This window comes from Lutra lutra, chromosome 15, assembly GCF_902655055.1.
Source record: "Lutra lutra chromosome 15, mLutLut1.2, whole genome shotgun sequence".
Taxonomy (NCBI): domain Eukaryota; kingdom Metazoa; phylum Chordata; class Mammalia; order Carnivora; family Mustelidae; genus Lutra; species Lutra lutra.
Genome location: NC_062292.1, coordinates 22,953,471 through 22,973,321, shown reverse-complemented (window position 1 = coordinate 22,973,321; position 19,851 = coordinate 22,953,471). Strand labels below are relative to the sequence as shown.

General features: G+C 41.0%; 1 protein-coding gene across 2 annotated transcripts in view; it reads left to right on the top strand.

Moving 5' to 3' along the window:
* The window catches only part of TDRD5 (tudor domain containing 5), a 91,587-nt gene extending 90,399 nt beyond the window's left edge, over positions 1-1,188 (top strand). For both annotated transcript variants that reach the window (XM_047705598.1, XM_047705597.1), the window contains one exon: positions 589-1,188. In XM_047705598.1, coding sequence (XP_047561554.1) covers positions 589-833 — 245 coding nt within the window. In that variant the 3' untranslated portion in view covers positions 834-1,188. The remainder of the gene's footprint in view (positions 1-588) is intronic.
* Positions 1,189-19,851: the final 18,663 nt, after the last annotated feature.

The following is a 19,851-nucleotide window of genomic DNA, read 5'->3' as shown; positions in this document are numbered from 1 at the left end:
TTGTAGGCAGGTAATAAAGAGTTCACAGACCAGTTGCTTTGGTCACTGTGGTCTAGAGTATATGTATTCCCTTCCTTGGCTATTTGGAATTTTTGGCACTAATTCTAAGGAATTTATTTTATGTCTGATAACTGGTTTTTGGAACTTCTTACAAACATCTTGGTCAGTTTTGTTTTTACACTGATATAGACTCAAACTGAAACCACTTTGGCAATAGAAAACACCTCTGGGACACCATTGTGCTTACTGCTGTAAATAGGGGAGCTTAAGGACTCATCTCTGGAATAAGAATTATATCCAATTTATTTTTATGACATCCTAGAAAGAAATTTTCCCTTCCCTGTTCATAAGTACATTTTTCCCTCCCCCCGCCCCCATTCTGACAAGGATTTATTTCCACTCAGTTCCCCTTTTTCATTTTCTATTTATTGACTGGTTTCTGAGTCTTATCCTCTCTAATTGTAGGAGCGGATATCACCCCCTGTAGAAAATGATTGTCACACACATTAGGAAACATCTAGAATGGGCAAGAGAAGGCAATGAGTGTGAGAACCCCTTGAAAAAACTTGTGTTTTCTTTCTTTTTCAGTGGAGAACTCTTCAGAGAGCTTAAAGAACGATTTCTCTAGTAGCTGTGCTATTACAGTGTTCAAAGACAAGAGTCATGGAGCCATAGACCAGCTGTCTTTGATCTTGTCTCCTGAGCACCAGATTTCCCAGAAGCTCTACATTCCTCGGAGCACAGCCACTGCTGCCTTGGGAGCTGCGGCACGGTTGGCCACCTCCAGGAGTCTCTTACACTGGTACCCCAGTGTGAAAAGAATGGAAGCATGAGGGGAGTGAGTAGGGGAGAAAATAATAAGCCAGGTGCATTAGGGCTTGGTGATTTCCCAAGGCCAAAACATGGAGGAGGTATTGAGACAAAACACTATTTTGATGGTTGATGCCTTTGTCTTTCTTTGTGACCGTATGTTAGCTTTGTTTTGCTAAGAGTCCACTTTGTTGTGTAAGTATTGATATTTAATGTTAGTTTTAATTTTTATTGATGTTTCTTATTCCGCATAGTTTTGTTCACCTTGACATAGTGGTTTAAAGCCATTTTTATTTTTTGTTGCTTTTGTGTATGTGTGTTTCTATAAATGTTTTTCTTGTACATATCATGACTGATAAATGAAAGCTGAAAAACTAATGTTTTGCGATCCATATTTAGTAAGACAAAAATTATCTCAGATTCTTATGTCCAGAAAAAGGATGTCTGAATTGTAAGGCTGCTTTTTCTTTCTCATTTGAAATTTTCTATATCATAGAGATAATGCAGGGCTCCAATTCTACCATTATTATTTCTTTGAAACGCTAGGATCAGTGAGAAAATACACATCCTGAAGCTGTGGTCATGTAAACACTTTCACATTTAAAAGATTTAAGTTCTCTTTCAGTACAGGCAGTTTCCTGAAGACCTCTAACAAAATTCCAGAGACTGGTTGCTCAAACTTGGCCGTGCCATCTCTCTCGGCCTCACAGTTCCAGGAGCTTCAGCATTGAAGCATCTGTGGGACATGGTGTTCTCTGAGGTCAAACTGTGTGAACACCACAGAGCTCAGAGTATGAACCATCAAGTATAAATAGGAGACTGAAAGGTGAAATTAAAGAATATGAATGGTACTAATTTAAATTATTTGTGGTAAAGTACCAGAACTATCTCCAAGTTTTTAAAAATCCAATACAGAAGCATTTCTTGAAGTAAAATCCTAGAAAGAGCTGTGAATTACTGGTGTGTTGAATATAAGTTGATTCTCACCTTCTGGGCCCCTCCTCTACCACCTCCTGTTTCAGCATTACATGGCAGAGCTGGCCCTACTTCTTCTCTCTTTCTACAATAAGGAATTTCTCCTCTTCTCAACTACTTAATCACTCAACTACTTAAAATGTCCACTGAGGAAGGGAATGAGATGAAATAAATATGAAGTACATTTAAATTTAGACTATTATTGACTTAAACTTCTTTCTTAGAATTAAGAAATCATGAAACAAAGTTAAACCCTAAGTCTCTAAATACTGATGGTTTTGGTTTAAAAACTTTAGAGAAAACATGTTTAATGGCAACACAATTTAAAAATCCAGATTCACCTTAAATTCCAATATATCTGTAAGAATGATATTCTAATTGAGCAAAAAAAAAGGTAATCTGGAAATTTCATTGATAGTTGATCCAACAGAAAGAACAGGTTCCCATTTGGGTTTTTGTGAGTTTGTATCAGACATCTTGATTGGAGAAGAGAGAAAGTTACACAGAGGGTTATATGGAGTTATATGGAGAGTTAAATATCATATGACAGTTAAATATCACTTATGATACTCTAATTATGATATGAACTGGAAAAGTTCTGTTTTTCATGTAGGTTTAGGTAATTATCCACAGTTTGTTTCTAAAGAAGAAAATTCATTTTGGAATTATGCTACTTAGAATCCTTCCTTTAAAGAAGAAACCAAGTTTGAGTAATATACTTCACTTCTCCAGATGGGCAGTCATTAGGTTTGGGACAAAGTGAATCTGGTAGTATTTGCATGTTTAGTAGGTCATCGTATAACTCTGTGTAATAGCATGAGCTACCAGGACGAACTCTGCCCGTGCTGGGTAACCTGACAGCAAGTAATTTTACACATTGCCAGTTAGATGGGGTTATGGAATCAGTGTGCTAATAAGGCTCTTTGTAATCCCATCCATTTGCAAATGGCCAGATAGAGAATCATTTTAGACAGAGGCATCTCTCAAACTAATGAGTGTCAATACACTTTGAAAGAAGCTTATGTAGAAATTAATAGTTAACATCCTGAGTGAGCAGAGTGTAGAATGAACCTCTGAGAGGTTTGGACATATTTTGACTACTTGGTTTTGACTAAGATTGCCAGTCTGCCAAGTTGTTTACCTGCCTTCTCCCATAAGGTGGGTTTTGCTTGGCAGTTAACTAAAATAGCCCAAAGCATCATTAAAAAAAAAAAAAAAAAAGTACTAGATCATTTGATTCTGAGTAAATAGATTCATGTATATGGGCAGGAATAGCAATAAGAAATGTTAAAAAGATAGGTAGAGGGACGCCTGGGTGGCTCAGTGGGTTAAGCCACTGCCTTTGGCTCAGGTCATGATCCCGGAGTCCTGGGATCGAGTCCCGCATCGGGCTCCTTGCTCACCAGGGAGCCTGCTTCTCTGTCCACTTCTGCCTGCCTCTCTGCCTGCTTGTGTGCTGTCTCTCTCTTCCTCTCTGATAAATAAATAAATAAAATTAAAAAAAAAAAAGATAGGTGGTAGATGTTCTGTGGTTTAGGGTTAAGTTAATTACATCTTATTGTCTAAAGATGGGTTGACATATATTATACTTAGAACAGTCCCGCTCACCATACTTTCGTTAAGGATCCATTAGAAGTAATGGAGTTCCCTAAGAAGTGTTGATTGGCAAGTGCGAGCTTCGAGTGTTTGAGAGGGATGGAGATGAGAACATAAAAGAAAATCCTAGTTATAAACTCTTTAGGTATGGAAGAAGGAGTAGCTTTACTAATAGCCACTGGGGCTCTAAATCTAGTGGCTCAGCCAATACCCATCTCCCATCTAAAAACACACTATGGGGTATCAAAAGAGGGGCCCTTCCAGCTGCAGTCAGCTATGCCTGTACCCACCAACTGACTCTCACACATCTGAGATGCCAGTTGCCCATTTCAAGGTGTGGGGATAACTAGAAGCTTCTGCCTATAGACAGGCTCCATCCAACCTGAAGACTTAGAATTATAGTGTTCATCTAAAGGGGACCTTAGATGAAGAAATTTAAAGACTAGAAAGACTGACCTATCTATGGTCTAATGCCTTAAATTCCCTTCTCTGCTGACTCCTAGCTCAGCACCCTTTTCCACAGGAAAATACTGCAATTCTGTCTTGAGTAGTTTAAATGATTTGGTGCCAGAAGACATAGTTCGGCAGATAAGTTCAAAAGAATGGTGGTTCTGATAGCTGGGCAAACCCCTGGTGTTGGAGGAGAAAAGAGATTGATTTACAGGATCTTGTATTCTTAAATGTGGCTAGCTTAAATAATAGTGGGCCAGTTCTGTGGTTAAAGAATCTGAAATGATGTATGGGGGCATGGTAAGGGATGAGAAACCAACAACTTACAGAGCAGTCTTTCTGAAGCTTCCTACTGACATTTATACAGGTGTAGCAAGGCTTTTCTAACCAATTTTTGATCTCTTTTCAGAATTAAATTCATCTTATTTATATGTACAGTGTTGTGGACAGCATTATTCATAATTTTGTGGGAGCCATCACTAAGACATTTAAAAATTTTAATTTCCTGGAGCCCGTTCTGATCTTGACATTTTCCAAGATGCCAGCAAAGGTGCATAAAACTCAATCTGCCTATATTCTTCAAACATATCCCTATTCCTAACAGTTAGATGTTATTTGTCTCTTTTAGTCATTCACCAGTCAACCTAGGAAGTTCTTGGTGTCATTAGCCTATTGGATCCAGAATACTTTAAATTCTGCTCTTTTTAACCAGATAGACAAATTATTTTAACTTCTTAGTCAAGGTCTTCTCTAACATTTAGAATCACAATTGACTTGTGTGCCACTTTTCACATGAAATTGAGTGTTGGACCCACTTCAAACCTGAGTGGAGAATTTATTCAGAGCTAAAATTTCTTGGTTATAAGCATAGTTTTCAGGAAATGCTTTTAGCTTTCTGTTCAGTATAAACTTTGTTTTATATTTTGGTTAAAATTTAAAAAGTTTTTTTTAATCTATAGAAAAATGTTTATAAGAAACAATGTTTACTTGATTGTTAAATCTTTGTGCAATTTAGATAAATAGTTTGATGAGGAAACCAAGCTTAGGACTCTTTCTCTGCTCTCTAAACTTTTGTTATGGGACTAATGGGAAGTTATTGGGATCAAAGAATTATGATGGGCCTAATGTTTAGAATTTGTAACAGCATTTTGTTTGATTTATATATTTGTGAAGCTGGAATTTGTTTTGTCAAAAAATGTCAAGGTGTTTTTTTGTAACTAGTTTTTGTTGTGATGATTCTGCTGGGAGGAACACTTCGCTTAAATATGTGACCCGAAGAACTTAGTTGACTAAAATACAAAATTTGCTTATACATTTGTGCAGACAGAGGTTTGACATTCTTCTTGGCTAAAATATTTGTCTTCATTTTTGGCATGACCTTTTTATTCTTGACCTTTGCAAACGTTTGCTCTGTTGTAGGTAAATACTTTATTCCATGAAGTTGGAGTTAACACCAGAGCCATGTCTTAAGTAGCTGACCACCACATTTTAGACTTGTTTTATTTATCTTGCTAATAGCAACTTGTCAAACCCTTCTCAGCCATGTTCCAGTGTCTTAAATTCTCTCCTGAGACTTTCCCCACACAGACTAGCAAGCCTGCTCTCCACTTGCCGCTGTATTTCAGTGTTTTCTCAACTGCTCACTTGATTGCCCGAGTCCCCGTTCAGAGCCTTCATTTGCTACAGTAGCTCTTCTGCCGGGAGCAGAACCTCTTTCTAGGCAATTCTCAAACTCCATTCAGGTGGTTTGGTCACACTTACCCTTAATCTGTCATTCCACAAGACAGTAAGTAGGAACCAAAGTCAACTCGGTTCATTTCTTACTGCAACAAATGACTCCCTGACTAAAGTATTCTGTTACTGCAGTTGTCACTCATGTGAAAAATCTCTTCTGATACCATATATAGGAAATTACCCGTCAGCTAAGTGAGACTGGGTGTGTACCAGGATATCGACTATGAAGCAAAGAGTGTCCCCACAGGATGTTCCCTATTTCTTGCCCATGATACGTGTCTTCCCTTTTGCTTGGAAGGATGGAACTTAAACATACATGATATGGGCCAGAGTCAAAAGTTTACCCCCTCTTTTCTGAATTTTAAAAATAACATTTCTGTACTGATCTGGAGTAAGAAAGTTAAATTGGGAGTAGGGGGGTGGAACATTTGGCTATAATTAAGTGGTAGCATACTTTCCGCACCTCACATTTTAGGCAGTGGAGCATCTGTTTAGGATCAGCTAGAATGTGATCTTTTGACACCTTTTCTACAATTGATGTTGATTTATTTTTGTTAAACTTTCTAGATGCAGAAACGTAACTCCACCAACACTTTTTGGTCTTTATGTCATTTTTGCTTGGAATTGACTTTATCCAGATTCATGAGGCTCAACAAAGTTGTTGCAAAACCTTAAGAGGAAAAATGGCGAGTTTTTCAACAAAAACCAAATCAGGTGTAGCAAACATCAGTATAGTTAGGTATCCGTAGACCTGCCTTCTGTATTGGCTTTGCTTAGGATCTTTTTGGATTTACAGAGTCATTCAACATTGGGGAGTCAATTTGTATCAAATCTAAAGTTCTGTGGAATTTTTGTTTGGCTAAGTTGAAAGAAATCAGAGCTCACTGATACTACCTTGTCCTTGTACTGGGTCATAAGCATGGAATACTTTTGAGACTAGCCTTATTAAAGACCATTTGTTTGAACAACTTGGTAGAATCGTCTGTCTGACATGAATATGATGTCTGAGAATTTCCAGGTTCTATATGCAATGGACCGGAAATCCCCGACTTATGGGGTCATTAACATTATTTTAAACTTTTTTTTTTTTTTAAGATTTTATTTACTTATTTCACAGACAGAGATCACAAGTAGGCAGAGAGGCAGGCAGAGAGAGAGGGGGAAGCAGGCTCCCCGCCCAGCAGAGAGCCCGATGCGGGGCTCGATCCCAGGACCCTGGGATCATGACCTGAGCCGAAGGCAGAGGCTTTAACCCACTGAGCCACCAGGCGCCCCTATTTTAAATGTCAAATAGTGAGAGCAGTTCTCCCGAGAAAGTGCACATTCATACAAAATTGTTTCCTAATTTCTAGGAGTCCATGACCCCTGGAACCTACCCTACACTTTCTTGAATAGGAGGAGTTTGGAAAGATCACCCTCCTTCACCTCCACTGTTCCCCCCCCCCCCCCCCGCCGCCATCCACTAGTTGCCTCAGATGAACATCTAGGAGCAGAATCATCCTTGACTGCTCCCAGCCCTTCATCTCTGCATTCGATCCATTATCAAATCCTGCCAAATTCTACCTCGTAAGTATCTCAGTAACCCGCCTGTTTTTCTGTAAATCTACTGCCATCACCTTAGGCCAAGCCACCTTTATGTCTTTTCTGGCATGGAGTAGATGTTCAGTAAGTTTTATTGAGTGAATAAATGAGTCAACAAGATAAAATAGTATCTGTAAAACAGAAGGCTCTATTGGGAAGAGTCTAACCAAACACGAAGAAACATCCTACTTAAACTGCATAAGGTTGAATAGAGAGCATGTTCTCCACCTAAGAGAACTAAGTAGAAAGACCAAATATTTTGTCTAGGTTAGTTTTCTGCACAAACCATACTTGGTTATTTTTTCTGGTTTGTGAAAGAAAATGGGCAAAAAAAAAAAGCAGTTTCATATTTGCAGCTGAGTTCTCAGCAATCAGCATCTGCGGCCTCCTTTGAGAAAAGTTTATCAAATTGGCTCTTTTTAGTTTATCATTCTTTATTCGTGGAGTTATACCTCTGACATCCCTGTTCATTTTCCAGAAAATCTTCCAGCACCACAGACCCAGGTTCAGTGATGAAACAAATGCATTTAAAAGTGCTCTTTAGGATTAATATATTAGTTTGGTTGTAAACTGATTTTCTTGGACTTTCTGGTGGCCTCTCTCGAGTTTGGGGCTAAAATGAATTGTAGTAAGGAGGGCGGGGCAGGCCTGTGGCAATGCCATACTCTGCCAAATGAAGACTGCAGGGGCAAAGTGAAATGAGGGGCACCCGGGTGGCTCAGTTGGTCTAGCGTCTGCCTTCAGCTCAGATCATGATCCCAAGGTCCTGGGATCAAGTCCCATGTCTGTCCAGCTCCTTGATCAGTGAGGAGCTTGCTTTTCCCTCTCCCTCAGCCCCTGTCCCTGCTTGTACTCTCTCTCTGATGAATAAAATCTTTAAAAAAAAAAACCAAAAAAGTTAGTGAAAGAAAACAAAGAATATTCTGCTTACCAAGAAACCCCTTTTGGTTTTTTTGGTGACTCTTCTGCCATTCATTCTTTTTAATTAACACCCCCCCACACACTAACACCCTTCCTCTAAACTTTAGAGGGGTGATTCTCAAGGGAGGGGCTAGACCCGTGAGGAGAACACTTTTTCAGATGGAGTCAGGCTGCCGTCTCCACCTGGCCCTCTATCTCCTCCTCTGCCTTTTTGACTGAGCAAGTGGAGCCAATCGTCCACCTGCCCTTAGCTCCCAGGCACCCCGGTGCAGGGAGCCATTGGGACAGACAGACACTGAGAACTCTTGGGTTCGAAATAGGGTTGTGACAACCTACGGCAACTGACTTTTTAAATTTAATTTTAAGAATGCAGATTTTCAGGAGCACAGGACAGTATTAACTCTAAGCCCAGTGTCGTAAGGCAGCTCTCTAGAACTTACCCGAACTTTTAACCCCGTTTAACAACTCCCCATTTCCCACACGCTGATCTTAACTCCGTCATCATGTTCTTTTATATTTCACAGTGGCACTTCCCCACTGAATACAGTAAGGCTTTAATATGAGTGGGATTACGTGCTTGAACCATGTGGCGGCCTTTTCCCCCCACTCAGTAGGACCAGAGGTGATGGCCACCTGGAAGACGTTGAGGCCACGCGCCCTGCAGTGGAGCCAGTGTGACACTCGCTCTTGGCTCGTTCGCTAACCAGACGGCAGCCATTTTATCTGGGAACCAGGATGGGAAAGCTGAGCAAAGCTGAATTTCCTGCTGCCTTTGGAAGGAGTCTGCAGGAGTGTTAGGGTGGTCTGGCGCCAACTCCGGGCTTTAGCTGAGGGCCTGTCGGCTGAGCCGGCCCGGGCTTTCCTTCCGGACGACACACGACTGAGCTTTCAGCTGCTGAACAGCGGCTGCGACAGGAAGCGGAAGTAGCGCGTGGAAACCTCGTGGGCGTTTTAATTTAGGGATTATAAACCTAAGATTTCTTTACTTGAACTGCTCCTTAGAATTGATGAGGGGACCATGTCACCAACGCTGGATTTAAAAACCCAAAACCACTTTTTTTGCTCTTCTCAAAGAAGGAAGCCTTCTTTAGAGTCGGTTTTGCCGGCTCCTCACTCCAGGGGGCGCCCTAGGACAGGCGTTCTGTGGCCAAGGCCCGCGGCCGGTCCTTCTCTGGAAATCCTACTTCCCCGCCCGCCCGGGAGAGCAGCTGAGCTGGAGGGGGAGCTTGGAGCTCGCTCCTTCCAACTTCTCTTTTTAAAAAAACAAGCTGGGTGACATACAGTGAATTTGCGGGGGAAATAAGGGCCTTAGAGCAATTTTCATTGGGTGATCTTTCCCAAAGTTTGAAATTTCCCCAATTGGACCTTACTCATGTAAGCAGCTTGTTTACACAACTCAGACTTTACTGCTTTGTTTCTATTTTTTATTCCTTAAAGGCGGTGGGGATATACCAACAAGCCTCTACTCATATTCAGAAGCGACAACTACTAATTCTATCTTGTTCCATTGAAAAAATTCCAAGAGAAAAAATCCCTCCCAGTTTTCCACCTTTATTTTGGACTTTCCAGGGCAGACAGGTTCTTAACTCCTTTATAAGTTTCTGTTGTAGGTAAAAGAAAGCAAAGTTCATATAATTTAGGCACACTTTGACTCTTAAAGGGATTTTCTTATTCCAGTGCCTTAAATTTTGTGTATGTGTGTGTTTTCTGGGGGAAGGTTCCTCAGATTCTCAGAAGCGATTAAGAACGCCTACAGGAATTCTGTATCCTCTGTTATAAGACTGAAGGCTCTCCAGGTTCTCCCGGGAGATAGAAAACAACCATTAACCCTTGTGACTTCACTCAAGGTTTAACTCACGATGTGGAGAGTGTGTTTACCTCATAATGAGATCTTGAGTCTGTTATAGTGACTGTCACTTGTAGAGGGCTTTCCACATCGCAAAGCAGTGGAGACAGCGGCCATCAAAAGTTAATGAGTTTAGATCACACTAGCACAAGGATAGCACTACTCAAGACAGGAAATTATTTTGTAAGTTCCGTACCCTGTTCACTTCTGGGCAGCACTGCATTTACAAAAGGGGTAGACTAGCATTACTAAGAGAATTGCTTAGATAGTAAGAGCTTTATTGCATTCATATAATGTGCCACAAACTGTTGGTTCCAAGTGCTTTATTTAATTGTTATAACTATACTATGGGATAGGTACTCTATTATTCCCATTTTACAGATAAGGGAATTAAGACACAGAAAGGTTAAGTATCTTATTACACTGACAGAAATTAATACTGTGTCATGATGTTAATATCAACTTACTAAATACTTAAGATATGTTGTACCTTACATAATTTAATTTTCACAGCATCCTTATTACTCTTTTCTGCAAGAGGAGAAATTTGTAGCTCAGAAAATGAAGTAATTGACTCAAAGTCACATCTAGTAAGTTGCAGGAACTAAATATGATTCCTCCAAAGAGTAATCTATATTGTCTTCCGTATGCTTCTCCTGTTCCCTCTTAAACCCACTCCAGTTCTGCCTGCACCATTCCACTCAACGGGCTCCTGGTCGGGTATCCAGTGATCTCTGCTGAATTCAGTAGGCAGCCATCAGTCCTCACTATGCCTGACCTGTATCAGTAGCATTTGATACTTCTTTCCTTCAGGGACATCACATTCTCTAGGCTTCCCCCCTGCTTGTTGGTCAGTCCTCCACACCTCCTTTTCTGGTTCCTCCTCTTTGTCCCGACCTCTTAATGCTTCAGGACAGCAGGCCTTGCTTTTTCATGGAGTTCCTCCAGGTGTCTGGCTGTAACTACCATCTACATTGCAAAGATTGGGATTTATATTTGTATCTCTAGCTCTGTGCTCTCTCCTGCTCCATATTCAAATTCCTATATAATCTTTCTGCTCAGATACCCAAACGCCGTTTCAAACTTAGGAGGTCCAAATTGGCACTCATGATTTTGGCCCCACCAGCGCCCTCAACCACGCCATCTCAGAGTCTTCTGTAAACTAGTTGTTGTAACTCCCTGCACCTAACTACACAGACCAAAATCCTTGGCATTATCGCCGACTCTTCTCAATTTCTCTCATAGCCTGCACCCGCTGAGCCAGGAGATCCTATTAGCTGTACTTCCAGAATGTGTCTGGCCTTGCATCTCTTCCCACTGCCCGCACTAATGCCACCTGGTCTGAATCCAGGTGTTTGGCCCCAGTTGCTTCAGCCGTTTTATCTCGTTCCCCTGCTTCCTACAGCGCTCTTTCCTTGGATCTCCGCAAGATAGCCCGGGAGAACAAGTCAAATTCTAAGTCTACGGGAATCCCTCTTCTGCTCAAGACCCTCCAAGGGCTCCCAGTCTTCCTCAGAGTCCCTGCAATGGTGCTCAACTGTTCGTATTGGCCAGATAAAACACAGGATGCCCGGTTCGATTTGGAGTTCAGATAAATAGTACTTTTTTAGTCTTACGTATGTCTCATGCAATATTTGGGATGTAATCATACTTTTAAAATATTCATTATGAACCTAAAACTCAAATTAACTGGGAATCCATGTTTTTGTTTTCTAAATCTGCCAACACTACCCCAAGGCCCTACATGGTGCCCACCCCTCCCCCACCCCCATTGCCTCTCTGACCTCGTCTCCCACAACCCGCCACCTTTCCACCCTCCTTTCCACCCACACTGACCGTACTTTCTTGAGCACAACGAGGCGGCTCCCACCTTTGACTTTGGCTGTTCTCCTTCCAGTATCTGCATCTTCTCAAAGAGATCATTTTGAAAATTACTACTTAATCCCCATGCTCCTGATCGCCCCCCGCCCCCGCCACTTACCCTGCTCTCCTTTTTTCCCCATAGCACCCAACTTCTAACACAGGATATACCTTTTTATTCTGTGCTGTGTCGGTCAACCGTCATGTAAACTCCCCACAAGGCAGGTAACATTGTCTGCTTTGTTCAGTATTATATCCCGCAAGGCTAAAACAACAGAACATGGGTACATGATAAATATTTGTTGAATAATGGAATGATCTCAAAAGCCTGTGTTCCTTTCCCTTGCATTATATCTCAGTTTCAACTTGCCTTAGGACAAGTATTTGAAGAACCTGAGAGTGTAGAGGCTGGAGAGATTATTGGCCAAGGTGGGGGAATGCACTTACATCCCAGCTGCAATAGTCTTTTTGTCCTGGGACATCCTGAGTCAGGGCACAGGTCTGTCCGCACCTCTCTGCCTGGGCGATTACCTTGCCCCTGGACCCTCTGCATTGCCCTCTATTCAACAAAAAACTTGCTTCTTTTCTTTTTCTTTCTTTTCTCTTTTTTCAAACTTGTTTCTTTTCTATATGCCAGGACTTGTGCAAAACTCCAAGGGTCTAAGGATAAACAAGATAACTCCTACTTAGAAGGACCTTACAGTGAGGTTCCTGCCTGTCTGATCAAAGGAAAGGGAATGGGGCCCGATGGGCTACATTTGCCCCCTTTCCAAAGAAAGCACCACAGCTTTCCTGGTGCCCCTTATATCCTATCATCTTACCCCGGTGTTTTTTGTTTTTTTTTTTTTTTTTTTTTTTTTTTTTTTTCCTTCTTCCTTTGGTAACCCCCAAGAGAAAAACCAAGCAGCTAGGAAGCCGGAGCAGTGAGAAGTACATCTGCTCTACCCTCTCGGTGACCCCGCGCGGTAGTCCGCACAGATCAATTACAACGCACGCAGGAAGCCTGTTGGCGTCAGTCTCCAATGACGCCAACAGAAAGGTGCCGCGGGAGAGGGAAGACGGGGCACGGACAAGCAGATTTGCTGCTGAAAATCACTGCCCTCCACCACATCCCAGGAGCAAAAATCATAACAGCGGGGATAATGATGTTTACTCAGTGGCTTTATATACATTTTCAACCCACCCGATTTCTGCACTGTTCTATTCCTGAATTACTGAATAGAGAAATGACCATCTTAATATGCCGTTGCTTACTAGAAAAATCTGGGGCAGCTTATGCAAGTGTCATGGTCACATGGCTAAAACACATACATTAGAAAGATGGAGAAAGAAATATCTTTGGGGGAGAATGGTTTTCTCTTCTCTCTTCTCTCTGCATTCTAGCCGGAACTGCTGCCTCTCTCTGTCCCTAGATGAGAGGGCTGTCATTTTCTAATTCGATGAAAATTTATGATGGGCCTGTTTGACACAGGCTGTGTAACTTCCTGTTTCCATGGTATTAAATTTATTAAAAGAGCTCATCCTTTACTAAAAGAAGATAGCTTCCTAGTGCAACTGACCAGGCATTCAGGGGGAATTAAAAACAACAACAAAAAGCAGGCCTTGGGTCAACTATATGCCAGTAGCAAGAACTTGTTCTTTCTTTCTTTCTTGGGGAAAAAAAAAGACCAGATGCTAGCTAGAACTCAGGACAGCCCAGGGGTGTGGCAGGGGTGTGGAGGGGAGCTTGGACGGGCAGATCTTGTAAGGCACAGCTGGGCGACACTGGGAATGGGCCATTCTCTCATTTTCATGTTCAGCTCTTCCCCGCTCTAACTTTGTCCAGTGCGCTTCACAACTGGCCACGGGGTGCCCTGCCCTGCCCCGTCCCAGTGCAGCTGGGGCCCTAGCTTGCCACCCTTCCCTGACCCTGGGGGTGCCTCTTACAGTCAGGATCTAGCTGTTCCATTCAAACTTACCCATTGCTCTTAGTAACTCTTAGTGTCTTACAGTGAAATCTATGCCCCTGACTTAATCTCCTCCTGCCCCCCTTTTCTTCCTTGTGATGTATATAAAAAAGGGACAGAATCTCTGCTCTCTGAGCACTTGCTTCAACAACCTGAAGGTTTTCCCATCAGTGTTCATCTTTGGCTTAATATGCTTTTCTCTTCCTTGGTAATAATGTTCTATGAGGAAATATTTTAAACTTGTTTTGACACTGTACATTTATTATTCCTATTACCTGAGGCAGTGGGATTCTGGAAATAAGAATTGAATTGCAAAAAAAAAAAAGTTTTTAAAAAGTGAGATCATTTTACTGGGAAAAAAATTACACTTTGAGCACCAAATCAAGAACGTTGTTTTCAGTCGGTTTGGTGGATCATGTCGCAAGAACAAAATGCTCAGGGTGGGCCCAGCAGACTGTCCGTAATGATCAGGAATGTTCAGGCCTGAGGGTCCAGTGCTGTTACTTTTATTTTAAAGGCTGATAAAATTTCCACAGTTAAAAAAACTAGGATCTTACAGGATCCACTTATAACTTTATCCCCAGCCCCACCCTTCTTCCCTATAAAAATTCCCAGAAAACTTGGCTATGTAGCAGGGGAATGCGACAAAACCAAATCAAAAGGTGCACCCATGGCTATGATGGTTTATATAACCCTTTATGGAGTGCCTGCCTTATGAAGAGTCAATGAATGGATAAAGAAAGTGATGCTCTAAGTGTCTAGGACCAAAGAGGTCCTTCTTAGATCTTATGCTTCCAAGTGATATTGATAATTAACTGAAATCCTGAGAATTCTCCCAAGGGGAAAACATTCCATTGACCCTCATCACAACTGAGTCAATTTTCAGTGCTTAATCAATCCCTGTCCAGACAAATGTCAGTGAGTAAGTATTCCCCTGTTTCTAATTATTCATATAGGGTGACACGAAGTGGTATTATTTTAACTAGGAAAAGATATTAAATTTCTTCATCACATTATTAAAAATGAATACTCACGCACAAAAATGAAGGATGGCTAATAAAGATTTCTTCCAGGATATGTTAAATTTCCAACTCCTCCAAACTCAAAGGACCCGTTTTTAAACTGAGGAATCAGCTCTTAAGAGGAGACACTAAAACCAAGTGTTAATCAGTGCCTGGAAGTCTCTGGATGGCACCATTCACCTTCATTCAATCAACATTTATTTGACAAGGCCTTCTGTGTGCCAGGCATTGACTATTGTGCTAGATGCTAAAGACAAAAGATTATTCCTGTCTTTAAGAATTTCACAGTTTGGTCAGAGGGTGAACAGGGTAGGGAGAACTTGCAGGTAAGCAACCATAAGAGGATGTGATAAGTGCTGTAGGGAGCATGTGCAGGGATCCTTGGCTCATTGAAGGCTTGACCCAGCCTAGGGTTGGAGGGCAGTAGATATTTCAGGGATTTTTTTTTTTTTTTTCAGAAGTTGCCATCTAGGCTGGTTTTCAAGGTCATACATGTGTCTCTAGTTCTAGTGCATGGAAGATTTCGAAAGCACTTAAAAGATCCTTCAAAAGGAAGAAATGAGGCATTGGGAAATACATTCCCTTGGCTGGGAAAAGGAAAAGGTTAAAAGAATCAGTTGAAGGGAAATTACCCCAAACTTGTAAAGAGTGTAAAAGATGATTTTATGACCTTTCATGTTAAGCTAAGAGCATTTTCTAATAAGCCTACCTAACTTTTGCACAACCAATCATGGCCTAAACATTTTGCAAGTCTGTAAAATTTGTAATGTGATTTTCTCTTCTGCCGATGTAAAGAGGATAACGTGGAGGGTTATGGTTTATTGTCCTGCAGAGCATTGACCAATTTGAAACTAATGTAGCAAATTTCTTTCACTATTTCTTTTTTTCTCTTTGTTCATTATAAATATCCCAAGTTTTCACATAGTCTTTGAAAATAGCTTTGACATCCTGCTGGGGTCATCATTAAAGAGTTAAAGAAACTGTAAAATGAACTCGCTGTCTTCTGTATAAGAATTAAGTTTTTAAAATTTTGAGAACTGTACTTGGATGGGTTGGTATGAGCAGAACATAAACAGCTCATGATAAAAGCAAATGCTACTTACAAAGTGTTTATTCAATATAAGTTTTTAATTTATTGATATTACCCAACCCTTATTAGCTACATTATCCTCTGTTTTTCCATCCTAAGAAAAAGAATGATCTTCACTAATGCCCTAGACTCAGCCCTTTCAACTCTTGTTCTGTCACCTCTATGCACTAATAGGGACAGTTTTCCCTGCTTCATCTAGGGCCATCTGTGCAAATGTTAATTTGTGTTCTTCCTTCCTTCCTCAACTCTCAGAGGGCTGCTGGAGGGGAGAGGAGAGGGGAGATGGGGTCACTGGGTGATGGACATTGAGGGCACGTGATGTGATGAGCACTGGGTGTTATATAAGACTGATGAATCACTGAACTCTGCCTCTGAAATGAACAGTATATGTTAATTGAATTCAAATTTTAAAAATAAAAAGTACTCTCAGCATATGCATTCCCAGAGATTAATTTGAAAACATCAGAACCATGTGGGACCATGTGGCAATTGAGGAAGTGTATACATGCCAGGAGATCCCCTCATATCCTTCTGGAAATAGTGCAATACCATGACTGGGATACTTTCTACTCTGCTTGCGCATTGTAAGATCCAAGACTTTTGATATGAATTTAAACTGAGTAATTTTTAAATTAGTGCATGGATATTTTAAAATTAAATTTTAAATTTCTTCACATAATTAATTGCACTTAAATTGAGAGACAAGTGTGTAGATGAGTAAGATTGAGAGCAGGTATGCACCAAGCAGAGACCGGAGTGCAGCGGCACAGAGATGTGGGCGGCAAGGGCACCATGTGTTTAAGGAGCTTCAAGTAGGTCAATATGACTGAATCATTAAGTACAGGTAAGGTAATGGAGAAATAATGCTGCCCAAGTAGGCAGAGGCAAAATGAAAATCGGCCTTGCAGGCCATGCAAATTAGTAGTGATTTCTGTGGGCAATAGGGAGTAATTGAAGGAATTTTTTTTTTAAGTTTTTATTTAAATTCCAGTTAGTTTGTGGATCGCCTGGGTGGCTCAGTGGTTAAATCCTCTGCCTTCAGCTCAGGTCATGATCTCAGGGTCCTGGGATCGAGTCCCGCATCGGGCTCTCTGCTCAGCAGGGAGTCTGCTTCCTCCTCTCTCTCTGCCTGCCTCTCTGCCTACTTGTGATCTGTCAAATAAATTAAAAAAAATCTTTAAAAAAAATTCCAATTAGTTTGCATAGAGTGTCATATGTTTCAGGTGTACAGTTTAGTGATTCAACACTTCCATACCTCACCTGGTGCTCCTCACAACAGATGCACTCCTTTATCCCCTCACCCACCAACTCCTCTCTGGTAACCATCAGTTTGTTCTCTATTGTTAAGAGTCTGTTTCTTGGTTTGTCTCTTTCCCCCAGGATCATTTGTTTTGTTTCTTAAATTCACATGTGAGTGAGATCATGTGGCATCTCTCTTTCTCTGATTGCCTTCTTTCACTTAGCACGATACTCTCTAGTTCCATCCACATCATTGCAAATCGCAAGATTTCATTCTTTTTTATGAATTGAAGGATTTCAAAGCCCTTTATAAACATCACCTTGACAGCAAATTTGAAGCATAGACTGAAAGATGAAAGATAGGAAACAGGGTCACTGATTAAGAGATTTTTGCAATATCCATTATTCATATAGAAGTAATGAAGGCCTAAAGGACGGCGTGGGGGTAGAGAGGATCAGATGACCTCTTTTTGAAACGGAAACAGTTCAAAGAGGTTATCAGAAAAAGCAACTCTTGGGACACCTGGGTGGCTCAGTTGGTTAAGCAGCTGCCTTCGGCTCAGGTCATGATCCCAGCGTCCTGGGATCGAGTCCCACATCAGGCTTCTTGCTCGGCAGGGAGCCTGCTTCTCCCTCTGCCTCTGTCTGCCACTCTGTCTGCCTGTGCTCACTCTCCCTCTCTCTCTCTGACAAATAAATAAAATCTTTAAAAAAAAAAGAAAAAGCAACTCTTCTCCATGTCTTGTCTCCACATCTAATTATATGAAATCAAAGAGACAACAACAAAATCCCAAGCAATAATTTTTTTTTTTTTAAGATTTTATTTATTTGTCAGAGAGAGAGGGAGAGAGAGCAAGCACAGGCAGACAGAATGGCAGGCAGAGGCAGAGGGAGAAGCACGCTCCTGCTGAGCAAGGAGCCCGATGCGGGACTCGATCCCAGGACGCTGGAATCATGACCTGAGCCGAAGGCAGCTGCTTAACCAACTGAGCCACCCAGGCGTCCCCCAAGCAATAATTTTATCTATGCGTCTTGAGTCAAGAGAACAATATCCATTGACATTCGACCTCTCCAGCTGTATCTAATACTGTATGTGTATTTAAGCACTGAAAGTTCATGGAACTTTCCCCACATTTCTAGGAAGAACACCCTGAGAAGAATTAGTCTTTTTTTTTTTTTAAGATTTTATTTATTTGTTTGACAGAGAGAGAAAAAAAGAGCACAGGCAGGGAGAGCAGCAGGCAGAGCGAAGCAGGCTCCCCACTGAGCAAAGAGCCCGATGTAGGGCTCCATCTCAACCCTGGGATCATGACCTGAGCCGAAGGCAGACACCCAACGGAGCCACCTAGGCACCCCGAGAAGAATTGAACTATAGTTATCTCTCTTCCAGTTTTTTGGAAACAGAAGTTCCCATTTTCACAATTCCAGTGAATCACTTAGAACTAATCAAAGCTCCTTTTCTTAAAAAATGCATAGACTGAAAGACAAAAGATAGGAAACAGGGTCACTGATTAAGAGATTTTTGCAATATCCATTATTCATGTAGAAGTAATGAAGGCCTAAAGGAGGACATGGGGGTAGAGAGGATCAGATGACCTCTTTTTGAAATGGAAACAGATCAAAGAGCTTATCAGAAAAAGAGATTTCTTTTGCTAAATTTGGTATTTTCTTTGACATACAGTGGAAAGGCAGATAAGTTTTCTTGGCCCAGGACCTAAACCCATCCAAGAAAGAAATCCATACTTTTTTTCATAAAAGCAATGAAAACACTGGCAAAATTGTCAGAATCAGCTTTTTTAAAACTCTGGTTTATAACAATTCAGAGAATGATTATTCAAGAAAAACTTGGTATGAGGAGCAAGCTTTGTGGCATTTACTTGCCCCTCTTTCCATCGCCCTTTCCCTAGCATCACAGTAATCTTAAAACCAACAGCCCACACACAGTGAAAACCAGCAAGGTGGCAGTATCACAGGAGGGGTACAACAGAATTGGAGTTCTTTCAAAACTCCAAAGCGGGGAGTCTGCTTCTCTCTCCCGCTCTCCCTCTGTGCTTTCCCTCTTTCTCTCAAATACATAAAATCTTAAAAAAAAAAAAAAAAAGAAAAGAAACTGTTGAGGCCAGAAGGTTGTGGTATGACATATTCACAGTGCTGAAAGAAAAAGACTGCCAACCAAGAATTCTATATCCAGCAAATATATTCAAGAATGAGTGAGAAATTATGACATTTCAAAATAAATAAAAACAGAGAACTTGTTACTAGCTGACTTGTTCTGCAAGAAATAATATAGGGAGTCCTTCAGTCTAACACAAAAACAAATTAGATAGGAACTCAAATCCACATGAAGAAATAAAGGGCACTGGTAATGGTGACTACATAGATGAATATAGAAGATGGTAAAAATACACATTTTTGGTGACTGTTTTTCTTCTACCTTATTTAAAAGACAAATGTGTAAAGTAGTAATTATAAATCTGTGTTGATGGACACAAAATGTATAAAGATGTAATTTATATGAATACTATAATACAAAGGGAAATGGAAATACATAGGAGCAGAGTTTTTGTATACTGTTTGTATTAGCGTTCTCCAGAGAAACAGAATATGTATATACATATATATTTATTTTAAAGACTTGACCTCTGTGATTATGGAGTCTAACAAATCCCCAAATCTGGAGTAAGTTAACAAGATGGAGACCCAGGAGGAGAGCCAGTGGTCCAGTTCATGTCTAAAGGCTAGTAGGCTCAAGACCCAGGAAGAACCAATGTTTTGGCTTCA